The 22,013-nt window shown below is 46.2% G+C and overlaps 1 protein-coding gene across 1 annotated transcript; it reads left to right on the top strand.

Moving 5' to 3' along the window:
- The first annotated feature begins 980 nt into the window (after positions 1-980).
- LOC122096052 (cartilage associated protein) lies at positions 981-21,455 on the top strand. The gene is made up of 7 exons (XM_042666444.1): positions 981-1,465; positions 4,972-5,121; positions 8,134-8,305; positions 11,910-12,038; positions 16,726-16,871; positions 19,079-19,162; positions 20,988-21,455. The coding sequence occupies exons 1-7, from the start codon at positions 995-997 to the stop codon at positions 21,039-21,041; spliced, it is 1,206 nt and encodes a 401-aa protein (XP_042522378.1). The 5' UTR covers positions 981-994; the 3' UTR covers positions 21,042-21,455.
- The last annotated feature ends 558 nt before the right edge of the window (positions 21,456-22,013 follow it).

Below are 22,013 nucleotides of genomic sequence, written 5' to 3'. Positions count from 1 at the left end.
AGCTTATCCTGTCGATCTGTAAGTTGTGTAGACTGGAATTCTGACTGCAAGGCTTTTTGACTGACTCCTTCCTATCAGCAAGACCAGAAGCTATTTGTGAAACTTAAAGGGCAAATAGGAGTTTTGTGTTCTATTACTACTTTATTGTAAATAATCTCAAAGTAAGTTCAAAGAGTTTACTTCTGTGTGTGTGTTGTGTGTGCGTGTGCGCAGGTGCCGGGGCTTGAACTCGGGGCCTGGGTGCTGTCCTTCTCTTTTCCACTCAAGGCTGGCGCTCTACCATTGAGCCACAGCCCCACTTCTGGCTTTTTGGTGGTTAACTGGAGATAAGAGCCTCATAGACTTTGCTGCCGGGGCTGGCTTCCGACCACGATCGAAAAGTTTCCACCATCTGAGTAGCTATGATTGCAGAAGTGTGCTCCCAGATTAAAGCGCTACTTTTTATTTGTATCTCTCAACGCCCATGCTACAAGTTTTCCGTTTCTTCAGCCTGACTAGCTAGTGTTCATAACGTTTCTCGATGTTACTTACTCAGAATCATTCTCTCTCAGTAAAACCTACAGACCCATGGCAGCGCTATTCAATGCATAGTTCCCAGCCTCCACCCTCTCTACAGGGGGGCTTGTTAGATAAATTCTCGGACCCCCATCCTAGACCTGAGCCAGAAATTTGGGCGGGGGAGGCTTTCCAGAAACCTGCGGATTCACAGGTCGGCCTAAGTGATGGTAAAATTTAACCTAAGACCCACTGGGCCCGCATGTGGTTTGCAGCCCACCTCGAAGCAAAGCAATCGCCGACACCTCGCTGGCACCGGGTAGGGACCAGCGGGCCGGGCGCACAGCCGGGATCCCCCAGCTAGGCGGGCAGAGGCGGCCGGACAGGGCGGGCCCGAGCTCGCGTCCCCGCCTCCCAAACTTCGGGCCTGCCGCGTCGCGCGGTCCCGCTCCTTCCTTTCCCTCGCTTCCTCCCTTCCTCCTTCCTTCCGCCCGGCGCGATGGAGCCAGGGTCCCGGGCGGCTGCAGCGCTGCTGGCGCTGCTGTGTGCGGGCTGCGCGCTGCGCCCCGCGCGCGCCCAGTACGAGCGCTACAGCTTCCGCAGCTTCCCCCGGGACGAGCTGATGCCGCTCGAGTCGGCCTACCGGCACGCGCTAGACCAGTACGGCGGCGAGCACTGGGCCGAGAGCGTGGGCTACCTGGAGATCAGCCTGCGGCTGCACCGCCTGCTGCGCGACAGCGAGGCCTTCTGCCACCGCAACTGCAGCTCGGCTCCCCAGCCCGAGCCGGCCGCGGGCCTCGCCCGCTACCCGGAGCTGCGCCTCTTCGGGGGCCTGCTGCGCCGCGCGCACTGCCTCAAGCGCTGCAAGCAGGGCCTGCCCGCTTTCCGCCAGTCGCAGCCCAGCCGCCAAGTGCTGGCGGAATTCCAGCGCCGGGAGCCTTACAAGTTCCTGCAGTTCGCCTACTTCAAGGCAAGTCAGCCCCGCCCCACCCTGGCTTCCAGGCCCCGCCCCATACCAGGGCACGCCTATTCCTCCCCGCCCACCGAGGCCCCGCCCTCGTGAAGGCCGCGCCCTACTCCCTCGGCCCTAGGCCCCACCCCCAGGCCAGGACGCCTACATTCTTGGCCCATCGAGGCCCCGCCCCTTGGAGGCCCCACCCCTACTGAGCTCACCACCGCCCCTACCCTGAGTCTGTTCTAGACCCCGCCCCGCCCCCTGGACTCATTCCCTGGCTCCGCCCCCAAGCCGGGTCCTCTCTGCCTGGGGCGGTGTTACACTGGCCTCTGGACCCAAGTCTCACCTGGCTCTCTAGATCCTGCCTCTTAAAATCTTCAAGGTAGAAATGAAAATCCTCTCCTTGAAGCCTTGTTCTAAGGTTAAAAAGTAGATAGGTACACAGGACACTGCAGTGTCTGGAGCCCAACAAAGAGCTTCTGATCAACGTTGCCTGTCGTTTGAGGTCTTTTTTGTAACATACCATTTAAATTGTCTTTCTCAGAGGAGTTGGGACTTTGGATAATAAAGCTTAGAGGATTGCAGGCGTCTGGATAATAAAGCCTGCAGGTTTGGAGGAGTCAGAAGTGCATCTTTAGGCCAAGGCGTGGTAGGAACTCTGGATACATTCCAAATAGGGAGCAGGCAAGCTGCTCTGTGTGCTTGCTTGCCAGATTTTTGGCTACTGGTACACCTTTCTGCAGTAAATTTTGCCTTGCTGGGACAGTTTTTTATTTTCCTGTCTATAGTTGTGACTCCAGTGGTTCTTACAGAGCATATTTATAATATACCCCAGGACTAGCACCAAAGAACAACAACAAAATAAAACACAACAGAAACAACAAAAAGATGTGTTCTTATTAAACTTAACCCAGCTAGCCTCTGGATCTCAACCTCCTCAGTAGCTAGGATTACAGGATCAGGCCACCTCACCTGACTACAAACTCATTCTGAATGTCAAAAGCCAGTTATTTCTATTGCTATATTCATCATATGTCGCCAAAAAAACCAAATTGCTAGCACTCTCTTAGATGTACAGAGGTATTCACTGAGACACAATTAACAAACAGATAGATGAATATCTTTTATATTAGCTTTAAGCTTGAGTTTTTTTAATTCCTGGTAGCTGTTTAACATGCCTGATTTTCCCTAATCTATTCTGTCTCAATAAGAGTCTCAGGAACTTTCCTGCCGAGGGCTGCCTCAGGTCCTCAGATCTGATCCTGAGATCAGATCCTCAGATCTCAGCCTCTGGAGTAGATAGGATATAGATACGAGCCATCAGCATCTGGCTAACTTCTGTATTTTGACCTGGCACCAACTTCCCCCAGGCAGAAAAACTTAGTATTGGCTGGCCACTGTTTCAAAAAGCAGAAGAGAAGGGGAACAAACAGGAATTAACTTTATAAAATGCTAGGTAAAGCCAGGCGCTGGTGGCTTACTTTTGTAATCCTAACTACTCAGGAGGCTGAGCTCTAAGGTTCACAGTTCAAAGCCAGCCCAGTCAGGAAAGTCTAATTGGAGATAGGAAAGTCCTACCTCAATTAACCACCAGAAAACTGGAAGTGGCGCTGTGGCTCAAAGTGGTAGAGTGCTTGCCTTGATCTGAAGAGCTCAGAGATAGCACCCAGGCCCAGGCCCAGAGTTCAAGCCCCATGACTGACAAAGAAAAACAGCTAGGTAATTATGTTATGTCATTGAATCATGGATACTTAGCATGTCTGTTCTTGTCCCAAGAATGCCAGGCACCAGGAATGAAGACACAGTTGGGCCCTCCAAGGATCCAAGTCTAATGGGGGAGATAGACACAATGTTTGAGATTACAGAGTGGTGTAAGAATGGGGAGCCAGGTGCCAGTGGCTCAAGCCTATAATCCTAGCTATTCTGGAGGCTGAGAACTGAGGATCATGGTTCAAAGCCAGCCTAGGTAGGGAAGTCTGTGAGACCTAATCTCCAATTAACTACCAGAAGAGCAGTACCAGAAAACAGAAAACCAGCAGTGGCACTGTAGCTCCAAGTGATGGAGCGCTAGCCTTGAGCAAAAGAGCTCAGGAACAGCACCCAGGCCTAAGTTCAAGCCACACCACCAGAAACAACAACAACAACAAATTGGAGAGACAAACCACAGAGGTAACAGAAAAGAGTCTTTTAATTGAGGTTCCCAGCTAGTTGCTCATTCCTATAATCCTAGTTACTCAGGAGGCTGAGATCTGAGAATTGTGCTTCAAAACCAGCTTTGGCAGAATACTCCAAAGAGACTCTATTTCTAATTAACCAGGAAAAAAATAAAAGCTGAACTGGATGTATGACTCAAGCAATAGAACACCAGCCTTTGAACAACAACATAGAACCGAGGGTTCTATGAGAGATTTGGGAAAATGTATGTCAGGGTTCCAGCAGAGAAGTGGCACTGGTTACTCAGAGTGGGAGGGCACTTGGCTGACTAAGGAGGTTGTTTACAAAGGTGTGGGGATGTGGACACCCACAGGAACAGTAGTACCCTAGGGCTGGGATCAGTTGTGAGGGACCAAAGGAGCAAACCTGGAGCAATTACTGGCACCTGGAAGGAGGCACTACCTGGAGAGGCCAGACAATCATGAGATCTAAGTTGCTGGAAGGGAACCTGGAGGCGAAGTGAGCCCTCCAGCTGCAGCCCTTACTCATCTCTCCTATTTCCTCATTGGAAGCCGGAGGACAAAAGAGTGGGTTGTAAAAGCCCACACAAAGTAGCCTCTGATCACCCAAAATGGCCCCAGGAAAGATAGCCCAGAATAGCTGGGGAAGGGCATGAGGAGGCCCTCCAGTTAGCTTTAGGGGACATACCTTCTGGGGACAAATGCTCCTCAGAATGTCTAGACCAGGTCTTGCTTGGTCCTAGATATAATTGAACCCTTAGCCAGAAACATTGTTTGGGGACATAAAATTAATGAAGGGCTGCTAGAGTGACTGAGAAGACATTTTTTTAAATATCTATTTTTTAAGTCACAAATGCCTTTTAATCTTCACAATGATAGTTATCATTAATCTACATTGCTCATGAAGTCTATGACCTTTAACACCACAACACAACTAATGTTTTTTTTTTTTTTGTCGGTTTGTCTGTCGTGGGGCTTGAACTCTGGGCTTGGGGGCTGTCCCTGCGCTCTTCAGCTCAAGGCGAGCGCTCTGCTGCTTGAGCCATAGCGCCACTTGCGGTTTTCTAGTGGTTTCTCGGAGATAAGAGTCTCACGGACTTTCCTGCCTGGGCTGGCTTTGAACCGTGATCCTCAGATCTCAGCCTCCTGAGTAGCTAGGATTACAGGTGTGAGCCACCGGCGCCCGGCTCACAACTAATTTTTTTGGGTACAAATCAGGTGATATGTACATTTCTTTCCCTTTGCTTAGTTACCTGCTTTTCCCTCTTTGAGAAGACATTCTTGTTTAATAAAATGCACTGGTATGGCATCCATGTACTAGCCGGCATCACTCTTCTTTGTACTTAGGCAAACAATCTCCCGAAAGCCATCGCAGCTGCGCATACCTTTCTTCTGAAGCATCCTGATGATGAGATGATGAAGAGGAACATGGCATATTACAAAAGCTTGCCTGGTGCTGAGGAATACATTAAGGACTTGGAAACCAAATCATATGAGGTATATTCAGATTTTACACAGCAGTTAGTAAAATATGCTTGTTAATTGTGTCTCAGTGAATATCTCTGTACATCTAAGAGAGTGCTAGCAATTTGGTTTTTTTGGTGACATATGATGAATATAGCAATAGAAATAACTGGCTTTTGACATTCAGAATGAGTTTGTAGTCAGGTGAGGTGGCCTGATCTGTAACCCTAGCTACTGAGGAAGTTGAGATCCAGAGGCTAGCTGGGCTAAATTTAATGCGAACACATCTTTTTGTTGTTGCTGTTGTGTTTTATTTTGTTGTTGTTCTTTGGTGCTAGTCCTGGGGTATATTATAAATATGCTCTGTAAGAACCACTGGAGTCATAACTATAGACAGGAAAATAAAAAACTGTCCCAGCAAGGCAAAATTTACTGCAGAAGGGTGTAGTAGCCAAAAATCTGGCAAGCCAGCACACAGAGCAGGCAAGCTGCTTCCTATTTATTCCTAACCAGCAGGCCCTGCCCCTCTGCTCAGATTGGTTGAGCTCTGGTTCACAATCTGCTTGTGATTGGCTACTTTACATAAAGTAAAGTGTATTTACATAAGTAATCCCAAAATATTCCTACATCCTTGACTTTTTTTGTTTTTTTTTGTCAGTCGTGGAGCTTGATCTGTGGGCCTGGGCACTGTCCCTCAGCTCTTCAGCTCAAGGCGAGTGCTCTACCACTTGAGCCACAGTGCCACTTCTGGTTTTCTAGTGGTTTATTGGAGATAAGAGTCTCGGCCTTTCCTTCCCCGGCTGGCTTTGAACTGCATTCCTCAGAGCTCAGCCTCCTGAGTAGCTAGGTTTACAAGCGGGAGACAAGGGTCCTTGACTATTTTTTGAACTGAGGTGTATTTTAATTCCATCTTGAAAAGAAACTTGTCTTAACTCCTTAACCAGAGCCAAGCCACCTGGCCAAAAGCAGGAACTTTGAAGCCACATACTTTGATAGGAAAATGTTTTCCCACTAGCTTAGGCATTGTCCCTGATCATTTTGTGCTCCAGGCTAATGTTCTACCATTTGAATCACAGCCCCACTTCCAGTTTTGTTTATTTTGGTGGTTGGAGTTGTAAGTCTCTGAGACTAGCCTTCTTGGGCAGGGGGTGGGTCACAGCCTGTTTGGATTGTTATTACAAAATACCTTAGAGTAGGTAATTTATAAACAACAGAAGTTTATTACTCACAGTTTTGGATGCTGGAGGGCCCAAGGTACTACAGATTTAGTGTCCACCCAGGGCAATCTGTTGCAAAGGCTTCACTTTATTGCCACATCCTGTCCTTGCAGAAGTGAGTGGAGAGCTCTTTTCTTATCTTTTTTTTTTTTTTTTTGGTGGGTTGTGGGGCTTGAACTCTGGGCCTGGGCGCTGCCCCTGCGCTCTTCAGCTCAAGGCGAGCGCTCTGCCACTTGAACCTCAGCACCACTTCCAGTTTTCTAGTGGTTTATTGGAGATAAGAGTCTCACAGAGGGCTGGGAAGGTTGCTCAGTGGTAGAACGCTTGCCTTGCATGCATGAGGCTCTGGGTTCGATTCCTTAGCACCACATAAGCAAAAAGAAAAAATCCGGAAGAGTCTCACGGACTTTCCTGTCCATGCTGGCTTTGAACTGAGATCCTTAGATCTCAGCCTTCTAAGTAGCGAGGATTACAGGGGTGAGCCGACACCCAGCTTTTATTTATTTATTTTTTTGGTCATGGGGCTTGAACTGTGAGCCTGGGCGCTGTCCCTCAGCAATTGAGCTCAAGGCTAGCTCCCTACCACTTAAGCCACAGCGCCCACTTCTAGCTTTTTCTGTTTATGTGGTGCTGAGGAATCCAACCCAGGGCCTCATGCATGGGAAGCAAGCACTCTACCACTGAGCCACCTTTTTTTTTTAAAGTGGTTAATTGGAAATAGTGTCACAGACTTTCCTGCCTGAGCTGGTTTAGAGTTGAGATTCTGAGATCTCAGCCTCCTGAGTAGCTAGGATTACAGCCATAAGCCATCAGTGCCCAGTACTGCCTGACATTTAAACTCCATGTTTTAAATATTTTACTATTAAGTATACAATTCAATAACTTGTGACTATAAGCAGATTATTGACTACCTCCAGGAACAGGATAAAGGAGTATTTTATTTTATTTTTTTTATTTTTGTATTTTTTTGGGGGTCTGGTCCTGGGGCCTGAACTCTGGGCCTGGTGGGCGCTGTCCCTCAGCTCTTCAGCTCAAGGCTAGCGCTCTACCACTTGAGCCACAGCCCCACTTCCGGCTTTTCTTTTCTGCTTATGTGGTGCTGAGGAATCGAACCCAGGGCCTCAGGCATGCAAGGCAAGCGCTCTACCACTGAGCCACCTTCCCAGCCCCATAAAGGACTATTTTAATCCCCTCTGACTAGTTCCCTCCTGTCCCTTCGAAGTTCTGCCTTTGTCCCAGCCCTCACTCCTGGCAGCTTCTGATCTGATCTCTGTCACTTTTCCCTTCATTTGAATTTGATTTTATTATCAGTATCAGCTACTTTTTAAATTGAATGGGATAAGTATAGAAAAATCTAAATCTAAAGCAAGTGGAATAGTGGCTTCTTCAGGCCTGGGGAGAGTAGTTTGGAGATGGTCTTGATTCCTTTATACTTTTTGCTGTTACTCAGGTTTGAACTCGGCTTTGGGCTTGCTAGGCAAGCCACACTTGAGGTATACTTCCAGCATTTTATTTATTAGGCTGAGTATTTTTGGGATAGGGTTTTGCTTTCTAACCAAACCTAGACTGCCTATTTTAGGCTTTCCATCATAGCTGGGATGAAACGTGAATCTGCCATGTCTAGCTTCTTTTCTTAAGGTAGAGTCTCTTGGGCTTTTCTGGCCAGGCTGGGCTAGGCTAGGAGTATGATCTCCTGATCTCAGCCTCCCACGTAGTTGGAATGACAGGTGTGATCCACCAGCACCTGGCTTTTTGATTCCTTTTGAGGGGATGTGTCTGCCTCCTTTCCTGCCCAGGATAAGCTTTGTAGGCTCTCTTTGCTTTTCAGACCCTGTTCATCCGAGCAGTTCGAGCATACAATGGCGAGAATTGGAGAACGTCCATCACAGACATGGAGCTGGCCCTTCCTGACTTCTTCAAAACCTTTTATGAATGTCTTGCAGCCTGTGAGGGTTCCAGGGAGATCAAGGACTTCAAGGATTTCTACCTTTCCATAGCAGGTTGGTTGGAGGGTTGGGTCCTGGAGTAGATGTCATGGTTACTGTTGTGGGCGGCTTCCTCAGATGTCTATTTTTTGTCTAGATGCCTACCAGTGTTGTAAGTGGCCTCTCAGGGATTTGTAAGATTAAATATTAATGAATGGCTAGGGCCGGTGTCTCACACCTATAATCCTAGCTACTCAGGAGGCTGAGATCTGAGGATCATGGTTCAAAGCCAGCCTGGGCAGGAACGTCCGTGAGGCTCTTATCTTCAAGAAACCACTAGAAAACCAGAAGTGGCATGGTGGCTCAAGCAGTAGAGTGCTCACCTTGAGCTGAAGAGTGCAGGGACAGCATCTAGGCCCAGAGTTCAAGCCCCACGACTGACCAAAAAAAAAAAAAATTAATGAGTAACTGGGGGTAATGGACATCAATCTAGATGAGTCCATGGCGTGGCAGAGCCTTCTGGCAAAGCACCTGACAAAACATTCTAGCCCAGGCCTACAGAGAAGTCCTGGTATCTGTCCTGCTTTATTGTACTTTGCTGAGGCTTTTAGAAAAATAAAAATGAGTGGCTGGGAATGTGGCATGCATGAAACCCTGGATTCGATTCCTTAGTACCACATTAACAGAAAAAGCCGAAGTGGTGGTATTGCTCAAGTGGTAGAGCCCTAGCCTGGAGCATAGAGAGGCTCAGAAATAGAGCCCAGGCCCTGAGTTCAAGCCCTAGGACTGGCAAAATAAAAAAAAAAAAAGAAAAAGAAAAATAGAAGCTGAGATGGCTCACCTGTGATCTGAGGATCAAGGTTTGAAACTAGCCTGGGCAGGAAAGACTTTTCTGGAACTTCAGATATTCTCACTTTCAGCTTCCCATGGAGTTCACTATGACGACTAGTGTCCAGCTTCAAGCCTTTGTGTATGTGTGTGTGTGTGTGTGTGTGAGAGAGAGAGAGAGAGAGACAGACAGACAGACAGACAGAGACAGAGACAGAGATAGAGAGACAGAGAGACACACCCTGGGGTTACACTAAGGGCCTTAAATTCTTATTTGACTCTTCACTTAAGACTGTTGCTCTACCACTTGAGGCATGCCTCCACTTCCAATATTTTGCTGGATAAATGGAGCTAAGAGTCTTATGGATGTTCAAACCTCAGATCTCAACCTCCTGAAGAGCAGGAAGTGAGCTACCAGCACTCAGCTAATTAAGCTGTCTTTGCATGCACTCTCCATTTGTACTAGAATCTTTTCATCTTTCTGTATTGAAACTTTACTTGTTAAACAATAATGTTCTTCTTTCCTGGTAGCCATCCTTCTAAATTTTGTCTCTATGTATCTGACTACTCTAGAGGGATTGATATGATATGTAATATAAGTGGAGTCACAGAGTATTAGTGTATTTGTGACTGATTTATTATACTTAGTGTAATGTGTTCAAGGTGTATTCATATTGTAGCTTTTTTTTTTTTTTTTTTTTTGTCCACCATGGAGCTTGAACTCAGGCCTGGCACTGTCCCTGAGCTCTTTGACTAAAGGCTAGTGCCCTACCTCTTTGAGCCACAGTGCCACTTCCAGTTTTATGGTGGTTAATTGGAGATAAGAGTCTTTTAGTCGGATGCTGGTGGATTACGCCTGTAATTCTAGCTGCTTAGGAGGCTGAGATCTGAAGATTGTGGTTCAAAGCCAGCCTGGGCAAGAAAATCCATTAGACTCTTATCTCTAGTTAACCACCAGAAAACTGAAAGTGGTGCTGTGGCTCAAGTGGTAGAGTAGCCTTGAGCTGAAGAGCTGAGGACAGTGCCTAAGCCCAGAGTTCAAGACCAATGACTGACAAAAAAACAAAAACAAGAACAAAAAGTCTTATAGACATTCTTGCCTGGGCTGGCTTTGAACCATGCTCCTTAGATCTTAGCCCCCTAAATAGCTAGAACTAAAGGCATGAGCTACTGGTGTTCAGCAGAGATTCCTAATCTTGATTTTGCTGCTTATACCTCCATTTTCCTGAGTCCTCCATCCTCCCTCCTTCCTTCCCTCCTTCCCTCCTTCTCTCCTTCCCTCCTTCCTTCTTTCTTTCCTTTCCTTTCCTTCCTTCCTTCCTTCCTTTCTCTCTTTCTCTCTTCCTTCCTTTCTTTCTTTCTCTGGGAATTGAACCCTAACGCTTTATCTTGCTGGGCAGATGTTCTATCACTTGAACCATGCCTATGCCTCTGTTCTTGTATTTTTTGCCAGTACTGAGGCTTAAACTCAGTTTTGGGGTTTTCCATTCATGGCTGGTGCTGTACCACTTGACCCCTCCTTTTAGTCTGGCATTTTGTTGGTTAATTAGAAATAGAATCTTAAAGACTTTTGTCCTGACCTGACTAGTTAGGATTACAAGTGTAAGCCTCCAATGACAGGCTAAAAGTTGCAAATATTCTTTTCTTTCACTTTGATCATTTATAGGAGAGGCAGAAGTACCATATATATACTTATATATATATATTTAAAATTATTACTATAAAAGTGATGTACAGAAGGGTTGCAGTTACATAAGTCGGGTAAAGAGTAAATTTCTTTGTGAACAGTGTCATCCTTTCTCTTGCTGTCTCCCAGTTTTTCCCTCCCATCCCCACCTACAAGTTGTATAATTCATTTTCAACATAGTGTCTAGTGAGTACAACTGCTGTGTTTGTTCACCCATTGTCTCTCCATTGCAGTGCTCCACTTTACCATCCCAAAGACAGATAAACAAACAAAAAAGAAAAGGAAAAAAAACCCTATTGTTTCCATATCTTGGAGTTCATTTCAATAAATATTATTTTTTGATCACATGCATATAGGCCTTATGCCTTTGTGTTCCTCTAAGAATGTCCTCTTTTGGTGTCACTGTGTGTGAATGCCTGGAGTCCTGTATAATTCATTATGCTCCAGTGTCAGAAGTACCAAATTAAGAAAGCAATGGGAGCCAGGTGCAGGTGGCTCATGCCTATAATTCTAGCTACTCAGGAGGTTGAATCTAAAAATCATGATTCAAAGCCAGCTCAGGCAAGAAAGTACATGAGACTGTTATCTCCAATCAATTACCAAAAAAGCCAGAAGTAGAGCTATGTCTCAAGTGATAGAGCACTAGCCTTGAGCAAAAAAAGCTTAGGGACATCGCCCAGGCCCTGAGTTCAAGCCCCAGAACTTATGTGTGTGTGTGTGCGTGCGCGCGCGCACATAAACACACACACACACACACACACACACACACACACACACACACAGAGCGGTGGTTGGGGATGTATCTCAGTGGTATAGCGGTATAGCACTAACTAAGCTTGTGTGGTACCCTGGGTTTGGTTTTTTGTTTGCCTGTCCTGAGGCTTGAACTCAGGGGCCTGGGCACAGTCCCTGAGCTTCATTTGCTCAAGGTCAGTGTTCTACCACTTGAACCACAGCTCCACTTCTGGCTTTTTCCTCCGTTTATGTGGTACTGAGGAATCGAACCTGGGGCTTCATGAATGCTAGGCAAGCACTCTACCATTGAGCCACCTCTCCAGCCCAACCTGGGTTCTATCTCCTGCTCCACAAAAAAACAAAAACAAAAACAAAGGTGAAACAGAAAGTAATGACTGTATGGCTCTGAAATTTTGTGTATGTTTTCAGATCATTATATTGAAGTTCTACAATGCAAAATACAGTGTGAAGAGAACCTCACACCAGTTATAGGTGGCTATCCGGTGGAGAAATTTGTGGCGACCATGTATCACTATTTGCAGTTTGCTTATTACAAGTGTAAGTAACCTATGGAACTGTGGGTAAAGTTTTGAATCCCATATGGACTTAGCTTTTGCATTGGTAAAGTAGATGTAACAGCCCTTATCTGTGGTAGCTGAGTCCATCAAGTTCATGTTGATTGACAGCCCTGAGGATGTACTATATGTGAAAAGGCAGCAAGGCCCAGGATTCAGGCATAGACACTGGAGTTACAATGCTGGATTTGAACTTCAGCTCTGTCACTTTCTAACTTCTCTGTACTTCAGTTTATTTTTCTGCATAATAGAGATAATAGTAGTTACTTCAGATTGTCACAAAGAGTGAGTTCATGGGTATGAAATGCTTGGGGTATTCACACACTAGAGCATAACACCGTGTACTGGGTAAGGTTGTAGTTGTCATTGTCCATTCTTCCCATCATCAGCTTTACTCTGTGTGTGTGTGTGTGTGTGTGTGTGTGTGTGTGTGTGTGTGTGTGTGTATGTGTGTTGGTACTGGGGTTTAAACTCAGAGCTAGAACCCTACTACTTGAGCTATAGCTGTACTAGTTTTTTGTTGTTGTTGTTGTTATTGAAGGTCTTGAATTCAGGGTCTGTCCCTAAGCTCTTTTGCTCAAGGCTAGCACTCTTACCACTTTGAGTCACAACTCCACTTCTGGTTTTCTGGTGGTTAATTGGAAATAAGAGTCTCACAGAGGGGCTGGGAAGGTGGCCCAGTGGTAGAGTGCTTACCTGGCATGCATGAGGCCCTGGGATTCCTCAGCACCACATAAGCAGAAAAATCTGGGAGTGGTGCTGTGGTTCAAGTGGTAGAGCACTACTCTTGAGCTGAAGAGCTGAAGGACAATGCTCAGGTCCAGAGTTCAGGCCCCATAACCGACCCCCACTTCTCCCCTACAAAAAAAAAGTCTCACAGACTTTCCTGCTTGGGCTGCCTTTGAACCACAATCCTCAGATTTCAGCCACTGGTGCCTGGCATCAGCTTTACTTTGTAGACTATGAGAGCCCTGTTCCATTTGAATGAGAACATTGCCAGTGGACAGAGGGCAGTGAATAGAGAAGAGGAGCTAGCTCAGAGCTTTGCTTCCCTCCCATCATTCACTGTGCTCAATGCTGCTTTTTGAGCAGTATGTACCTTGTCTGTCCGGATGTAAGCAGAAGGGTTATCGTGGACAGATGTATCAGGAACTGCTCTGTTCTCATAAGAAGGGTCAGAGTCTAATGATGTCTTGACTCTGGCCTCTGAAAGAGGCCCTGCAAGGAGGGAGAGGTGACCTGAGCTTCTAGAACCTTCTTTCAAATTGGGCTCTTTTTTTTTTTTTTTCCTCATTGAGTTTCTTCTTCTTGCAACAATAGCCACTTATTCTTTGATTTCCCCGGGACACGGAAAGAAAGCTTTGCCTGTTAAAGGTTAAAAATAATATGTACAACTGGAAGGGAGTGTTGTAGACACATCCAGGCCCTGCAGCTCCCTTCCTGTGAAGTACTCACCTGCTCTGAGATTGGCCTGTGGATCAGAAATTTGACAGAGGCACTTGTAACACAGGTGGAACAAAGTCTCCAGTTTTGCCTGTTTTTCTTTGGGAAGCTCTTGCTTTCCAGGGCTATTGGTAAACACAGTAAGTACTTCACTTCCTGAAACTTACTTCTACTCTAAGCCTTTCTTGTGTTTTGTTTTTTGTTTTGGTGTGTGTGTGAGTGGTTTTTGTTTTTGTCGGTTATGAGGCTTGAACTTAGGGCCGGGGTGCTGTCCCTGAACCTCTTTGTGCTCAAGGTTAGCGTTTTACCACTTGAGCCACAGCGCCACTTCCGGTTTTTGAGTGGTTAATTGGAGATAAGAGTTTCATAGGCGGGCTGGGAAGGTGGCTCAGTGGTAGAGCACTTGCCTTGCATGCATGAGGCCCTGGGTTTGATTCCTCAGCACCACATAAGCAAAAAGAAAAAAGCCGGAAGTGGCACTGTGGCTCAGGTGGTAGAGTGCTAGCCTTGAGCTGAAGAGCTGAGGGACAGCACCCAGGCCCAGAGTTCAGGCCCCACAACCGGACCCAAAAAAAAAAAAAAGAGTTTCATAGTCATTTTTCTGCCCAGGCTGATTTCAAACTGTGATCCTCAGATCTCAACCTCCTGAGTAGCTAGAATTATAGTCATGAGCCATCAGCACCTGGCTGCCTTCCCTGTTTCCCTGTTTCCCTGTTTTGAACTCTCTCTCTCTCTCTCTTTTGTTGGTCATGGGGCTTGAATTCAGGTCCAGGGTGCTGTCCCTGGGCATTTACAATCAAGGCTAGCAATTTACCACTTTGAGTGGTAAATTGGAAATAAGAGACTCATGGACTTTACTGCTTGAGCTGGCTTTGAACTGTGATCCTTAGATTTCAGCCTCCTAAGTAGCTAGAATTACAGGCGTGAGCCATTGGTGCCTGATTTTTTTTTTTTTTTTTTTAGTGGTTATTATACTTTTAAAAATATCTTTGGGGCTGGGAAGGTGGCTCAGTGATAGAGTGCTTGCCTGGCATGCTTGAGGCCCTGGGTTTGATTCCTCAGCACCACATAAGCAGAAAAAGCCAGAAGTGGCACTGTAGCTCAAGTGGTAGAGCACTAGCCTTGAGGTGAAGAGAGAGGGACAGCGCCCAGGCCCAGAGTTCAGGCCCTACGACCGACAAAAAATAAAATAAAATAAATTATCTTTAAATGGTTGTACAAAGGAGGTGCCATATTATAAAGCATACAGTGCATCTTGATCAACATCACTCCAACATTCTCACCCACCCCTTCCCTTCTTTTTTTTTTTTGGCAGTCCTGGGGCTTGAACTCAGGGCCTGGGCACTGTCCCTGAGCTTCTTTTTTTTTTTGTCGGTCGTGGGGCTTGAACTCTGGGCCTGGGCACTGTCCCTCAGCTCTTCAGCTCAAGGCGAGCGCTCTACCACTTGAGCTACAGTGCCACTTCCGGTTTTGTGGTGGTTTATTGGAGATAGGAGTCTCACGGTCTCTCCTGCCCGGGCTGGCTTTGAACCGCGATCCTCAGATCTCAGCCTCCTGAGTAGCTAGGATTACAGGAGTGAGCCACCAGCGCCCGGCTGTCCCTGAGCTTCTTTTGCTCAAGACTAGCACTCTACCACTTGAGCCACTGCCACTTCGGCTTTTTCTGTTTATGTGGTACTGAGGAATTGAACCCAGGGCTTCATGCGTGCTAGGCAAGCACTCTACCACTAGGCCATATTCTCAGCTCCCATGCTAATTTCTTTTTTCTTTTTTTGGGTCCGGTCGTGGGGCCTGAACTCTGGGCCTGGGCGCTATCCCTCAGCTCTTCAGCTCAAGGCTAGCGCTCTACCACTTGAGCCACAAGCTTTTTTCTTTTTGCTTATGTGGTGCTGAGGAATCGAACCCAGGGCCTTGAGCATGCAAGGCAAGCGCTCCACCACTAGCCACCTTCCCAGCTCACCCCCCCCCCCCTACTAAATTTCTTGAGGGCAGATGTTAACTGTGTTTCAATTTGAAACCTTCCTTAGGATTTTAGGTTGTTATTATAGGAAACAGCCACTGGGTGGCAAAATACACCCATTCCCAAGGCTAATTACTTTTGCTAACCAGAGTTTTGGCAGAAATATTCCTCTCTTGTAAATTGTAAATCGGGGAGGAACATGCCAGAATAAATACCCCAAATGTTCTGACAGTGATATGGGTGGGGTAATCCTAATAGGGAGGCTGGAAGGATTATCCCCAGTACCCAGGAGACAACATGACTAAGTGACCTCAAAGGTACCATCCTTTCTGAGGGCAGCTCAGGTCACCAGAGCTTGAGATGGCATCTGGACATGCCTGCCAAGCATCTGCCTAACAAGTATCTTCTATGCCCCCCCTTCCCCCCCCACTACTGGAGGTTGAACTCAGGTTCTCATACTTTTTCTTTTCTTTTCTTTTCTTTTTTGGGTCCGGTGATGGGACCTGAACTCTGGGGCCTGGGTGCTGTCCCTCAGCTCTTCAGCTCAAGGCTAACGCTCTACCACTTGAGCCACAGCGCCACTTCCGGCTTTTTTTCTGTTTGCTTATGTGGTGCTGAGGAATCGAACCCAGGGCCTCATGCATGCAAGGCAAGCGCTCTACCACTGAGCCACCTTCCCAGCCCCCATCTCATACTTTTTCAATCAAGGCTGACGCTCTACCACTTGAGCTATGCCTCCACTTCTGACATTTTGCTGGTTATTTGGAGATAAGAATCTTTTAAAGGAGCTGGGAAGGTGGCGTAGTGGTAGAGCGCTTGCCTTGCATGCATGAGGCCCTGGGTTCGATTCCTCAGCACCACATAAGCAGAAAAAGCTGGAAGTGGCACTGTGGCTCAAGTGGTAGAGCGCTAGCCTTGAGATGAAGAGCTGAGGGACAGCGCCCAGACCCAGAGTTCAGGGCCCACGACCAAACCAAAAAAAAAAAAAAAAAAAAGAATCTCTTGGATTTGTCTGCCTGTACTGCCTTTGAAAGCTCAATTCTTAGATATCAGCCTGCTGGGTAGCCAGTTAGGATTACAGGTACAGGCCACTGGTGCCTTGTTCTTCCATGCTTCCAACTGTCTGCCCTGATTCTGATGGCTCGTAGGGAGTGGAGCTGTTCCATGATCTTTTTCTCTAGGAAGCAGAGCTTGCAGGAAGTGTGGCTGGAGGGAAGCAGTTGGAGGACAGGACTCATTTCCCCATCCTATTCTCTCCCGGTTCTAGTGAATGACCTCAAGAACGCTGCCCCCTGTGCTGTCAGCTACCTACTCTTCGACCAGAATGATAAGGTCATGCAGCAGAACCTGGTGTACTACCAGTACCACAGGGACAAATGGGGCCTTTCTGATGAGCATTTCCAGCCCAGACCGGTGAGTGCCAGTGCTCAGAATCTCATAGTCCCTCTCTCCCTTCATCCCTCATCTTCCTTTAAGGAAACTTCTTTCTCCTAAAGCAAAAGGGCTAGTTCAGAAATAAAAGCAATTGCATTAAATTTTTTTTGGACATTTTACTGCTTTTTTTAAAAAAAATTTCTAACTCTGTGCACATTCTACAAATGTCAAACATTATAAAACTATCTTATCTAGAAAATGAAATTCTCAAGCCAGGTGCTGGTGGCTCATACCTATAATCCTAGCAACTCAAGAGGCTGAGATCTGAGGTTCACAGTTTGATGCCAGCCTAGGCAGTAATGTCCATGAGATTCTTATCTGTAATTAACCACCCAACAAATCTAGAAGTGGAGCTGTGGCTCAAGTGGTAGAGTGCCAACCTTGAGCACTAGCTCTGTTCAAACGCCAGTAACAGCACCAAAAACAGAAAACAAAACAAAAACATTATGAGAGAGATTTTCTCATAACTCTACAGATTCTCTGCTTAGTAAAACTGTCTGGTAGCTGTACATTTTCTCAGGAAGCCTGAATTTATTCATTTATTTTTCACAAAAGCTGCATCTACTCCCCATACTGTGAATATTTTTCCATGTCCCATTCATGTAATTACTTTTTGTTCCTTTTCAATAGCACCATGTAGGTGCTTTTGTGACTGGACCATCTTTTAATTTCCTGGTGGACCAACTTTGAGTTGTTGTCAGGGAACTTCCCAAAAGTGTTTTTCAGTGGGTCTTTGTATTTTCAACACAATTTCTGTATGCTATCTTGCTTTATCATAAATTTATCTTTAATACCTCTCCTATTTTTTGTTTATTTATTTGTCTGTTTATTATTCTGGGGCTTGAACTTAGAACTTTATGCTTACTTGCTTTGCTTACACGGCTAGAGCTCTGCCATTTAAACCACACCTCCAGCCCAACATTTTGCTAGTTACTTGGAGATAGAATCTCATGAACTTTTCTGACTAGGCTGGCTTTGAACTGCAATCCTCAGGTCCTAGCCTCCTAAATAACTAGGATTACAAGCATGAACCATCAGTGCCTGCCTCATTTACTATATTTTATTTTATTTTATTTATCTATCTATCTATCTATTTATATATATATATATATTTATTATTTTTTTGCCAGTCCTGGGGCTTGAACTCAGAGCCTGGGTACTGTCCCTGAGGTTCTTGTGCTCAAGGTTAGTATTCTTCAACTTGAGCCACAGTGTGACTTTCAGCTTTTTCTGTTTATATAGTACTAAGGAATTGAATCTGGGACTTCATGCATGTTAGGCAAGCACTCTACCACGAAGCTACATTCCCAGCCCTTATTTTATATTTTTTGTGCTAGTACTAGAGCTTACTCAGGGCCTAGGCACTGTCTTTTAGCTTTTTCACTCAAGGCTGCTGTTCTACCACTTGAGCCATACCTCCATATCCAGGTTTTTGCTGTTTAATTGGAGATGAGTCTCACTTTCTTGCCCTGTTTGGCTTCAAACTATGATCCTTAGATCTCAGTCTCCTGATCAGTGTCCATTATTATGTACTAATTTTAAATTGAGATATAATTTATATGCCATAGAATTTCTTTATTTTTATTTTTTTGGCCAGTCCTGGGGCTTGAACTCAGGGCCTGGGCACTGTCCCTGAGCTTCTTTTGCTCAAGGCTAGCACTCTACCACTTGAGCCAGAGTGCTACTTCCAGCTTTTTCTGTTTATGTGTTACTGAGGAATCGAACCCAAGGCTTCATGCATGCTAGGCAAGCACTCTACCACTAAGCCACCTTTGCAGCCCGCCATAATTTTTTTTTTTTTTTGGGTGCAGTTGTGGGGTCTGAACTCTGGGCCTGGGTGCTGTCCCCTCAGCTCTTCAGCTCAAGGCTAGCGCTCTAACACTTGAGCCTCAGCGCCACTTCTGGCTTTTTTCTTTTTGCTTATGTGGTGCTGAGGAATCGAACCCAGGGCCTCTGGCATGCAAGGCAAGTGCTCTACCACTGAGCCACCTTCCCAGCCCCCATAAAATTTTTTAATATGTATAAATCAGTAATTTAGAATGTTCAGTTGTGTAACCCCTCCCACCATTGGGAGGAGTTCCATTATCCCAGAAAGAAATTCCATACTCTGTGCCCACCCCCCTCCCCTCCACCAGCTCTAACATTAAAGGCTGGCTATCTAAGCAGTTCTGTTTGTGTCTGAACAGGAAGCAGTTCAGTTCTTTAACGTGACTACACTCCAGAAAGAGCTGTATGACTTCGCTAAGGAAAATATAATGGATGATGATGAGGTAAGCTTCCATGCTTAGCACACGTCTGCTGAGAGAAACTATTACTCACATCTTTGCTAACGTCACTCGAAGGCTGAATTGTCCCTGAAATAAGAAACAGAAGGGAGCCTTGAGAAAGACACTTGCTATGGGTGTTTTAATGAAAACCAGATCTCTGCTATGGAAAATCACAGCTTTCTAGGAAGCCCAGCTGAAGTGTCATATTTCCTGCTGGCCAAGTGTATTGGGAGTGATGGTCTAGAAATCCACAGGAGTCACCCAGCGACCCTGGGGCTTTAATTTAGGGCTTGAATTAGGGCCTTACACTCTGGTTTGGCTTTTTTACCGATGGCTGGTGCTCTAACATTTAAGTCACACCTCTACTGGGCTCCAGTGGCTCACACCTGTAATCCTAGCTACTCAAGAGGTTGATATTTAAGGATCACAGTTCAAAGCCAGCCTGGACAGGAAAGTTCATGAGACTTTTTTTTTTTTTTTATTGGTTGTGGGGCCTGAACTCTGAGCCTGGGCATTGTCCCTCAGCTCTTCAGCTCAAGGCTAGTACTCTACCGCTTGAACCACAGCACCACTTCTGACTTTTTCTGCTTATGTGGTGCTGAGGAATTTTATCCAGGGCCGTAGGCATGCAAGGCAAGCACTCTACCACTGAGCCACCTTCCCAGACACCCCCCTACCCCCGACTCTTCTCTCCAATTAACCACCAGAAAACTGGAAATGATGCTATGGCTCAAGTGGTAGATTGCTCACCTTGAGCTGAAGAGCTCAGGGACAGCACCCAGGCTCAGAGTTCAAGCCCAACGACAAAAAAAAAAAAAAAAAAAAAAGTCACACTCCCACTTTGGATTGGGTCTCTTTAAAGCTGAGCCTGTTAGAGTCACTGGGATACTGTGGGAGCCAGTCCCCGAAGGAAGAATGCTAGCTACATATGTACAAAGTTAGCTTCTGCAGTTTGGGAAGTATGATCTGATGGTTGTGGAAGGAAGGGGACAGATACGAATAGGAGAGATTTGTCAGTGGATGGAGAGAAAGGACGAGATGTAGAAATGCCCTCAGGTAGAGAGGTTGGACTGTCTACTTCATATAGGCCATTTATAGGGTATCATACACATAACACTGAGTTCAGACTGGCACCAGTGGCTCACACCTGTAATCCCAGTTACTCAATAGGCTGAGATCTGAGGATCGTGGTTTAAAGCCAGCCCCAGTGGGAAAGTCTGTGAGGCTCTTTTTTTTTTTTTGTCGGTCGTGGTGCTTAAATTCTGGGCCTGGGCGCTGTCCCTCAGCTCTTCAGCTCAAGGCTAGTGGTCTACCACTTGAGCCACTGTGCCACTCTCAGTTTTCTGGTGGTTTATTGGAGATAAGAGTCTCACAGACTTTCTGCCTGGGCTGGCTTTGAACTGTAATCCTCAGATCTCAGCTTCCTGAATAGCTAAGATTACAGGTGTGAGCCACCAACACCCCGCTGTGAGACTCTTATCTCCAATAAACTACCCAAAAACTGGAAGTGGAGCTATGGCTCAAGTGGTAAGAGTGCTAGCCTTGAGAGGAAAAAAAAAAGCTAAGGAGACAGAGCACAGGTCCTGAGTTCAAGCCCTAACACTGGCATAAAACAAAACGAAGCAAAACAATCAAACAAAACCACTGAGTTCACATGGAGAATCTGAGCTCCCATCCTCAGGGAGAAAGAAATCAGGTCCTTTGGGCCAAGTCAGGAGAGAACACATGCTTCAGCCCAAGCAGGGAGCCACCAGTGACCTCTTGGGAACAATCTGCCTGGTAGCCGAAGTGGACCTACCCAACAGAGATGTTGCCTTGTCTCTCGCAGGGAGAAGTTGTGGAATATGTGGATGATCTCTTGGACTTAGAGGAGACTGCCTAATCCCCAGGAGCCAAAGACTGCTCTGCAGTGTTCAGGAAATGTTCTCTATCCTCCTTTTCCGAAGAGCCCTGGTGCTGATACCTCAAAGACTGCTCTTTAAATAGTGTAAGGGAAACCCCCATCTCTTCCATTATGAGTAACCAGGGGCCTGGCCTCCCTGGGTTCATATTGGTCTCCCCCTCTTCATATCTATCTTTCCATCTTCACACTTGTCTCATGTTCACACCTGTCCTCTGTTTACACCTGTCTCTCATGTCCGTACATTCCTTTCTCACTACTGTGGTAGGAAAGACGGTCTTCCATGGTTTGTTCCCCTCCTCCCCACTGAGAAAAATCAGTATTATTTTTTAAATAAGGAAAAAAATACTTTTCAAAGATGACAATTGTGAAATCCTCCTTGGGTCTCTTTGCTTTTCCAGATTTTAATCTCCTTTTGCTCATCCTGGAAAGATGGCAGAAGACAAAGGGTAAAAGTTCTCCAAGCCTTGCGATGGTCTTTGCTGGGTCAACCTGTACCACTTTATTTTATTTTTTTGGTGCTAGTTCTGGGGTTTGAACTCGAGGGCCTCAAGCACTCACTTAGCTTTCTCATTCAAAGCTGGTTCTCCACCATTTGAACCACATCTGCATTTCTGGCTTTTTGCCAGTTAATTGGAGATAAAAGTCTCATAGACTTTTTTTTTTTGCCAGTCGTGGGGCCTGAACTCCGGGCCTGGGCACTGTCCCTCAGCAATTTAGCTCAAGGCTAGCATCCTACCACTTGAGCCACAGCGCCACTTCCGGCTTTTTTCTTTCTGCTTATGTGGTGCTGAGGAATTGAACCCAGGGCCTCATGCATGCAAGGCAAGCACTCTACCACTGAGCCACCTTCCCAGCCTTCTCATAGACTTTTTTGCCCAGGGCTGGCTTTGAGCCATGATACTTACATCTCAGCCTCCTGAGTAGTTATTATAGTCATGAGCCATCACCTGG

Source organism: Dipodomys spectabilis, unplaced genomic scaffold, assembly GCF_019054845.1.
Source record: "Dipodomys spectabilis isolate Male_0828 unplaced genomic scaffold, ASM1905484v1 ptg000365l, whole genome shotgun sequence".
In the NCBI taxonomy this organism is placed as follows: Eukaryota; Metazoa; Chordata; class Mammalia; order Rodentia; family Heteromyidae; genus Dipodomys; species Dipodomys spectabilis.
Note: the sequence above shows the minus strand (reverse complement) of the source record. Positions and strands in the feature narration are given on the sequence as shown.

What these genes read in the sequence shown, in the direction of transcription:
- LOC122096052 (XM_042666444.1), top strand. Translation starts at nt 995, where the DNA reads ATGGAGCCAGGGTCCCGGGCGGCTGCAGCGCTGCTGGCGCTGCTGTGT. An exon ending in TGCAGTTCGCCTACTTCAAG is followed by an intron (nt 1,466 to 4,971) that starts GCAAGTCAGCCC and finishes CTTTGTACTTAG; the next exon opens with GCAAACAATCTCCCGAAAGC. An exon ending in TGGAAACCAAATCATATGAG is followed by an intron (nt 5,122 to 8,133) that starts GTATATTCAGAT and finishes TTTGCTTTTCAG; the next exon opens with ACCCTGTTCATCCGAGCAGT.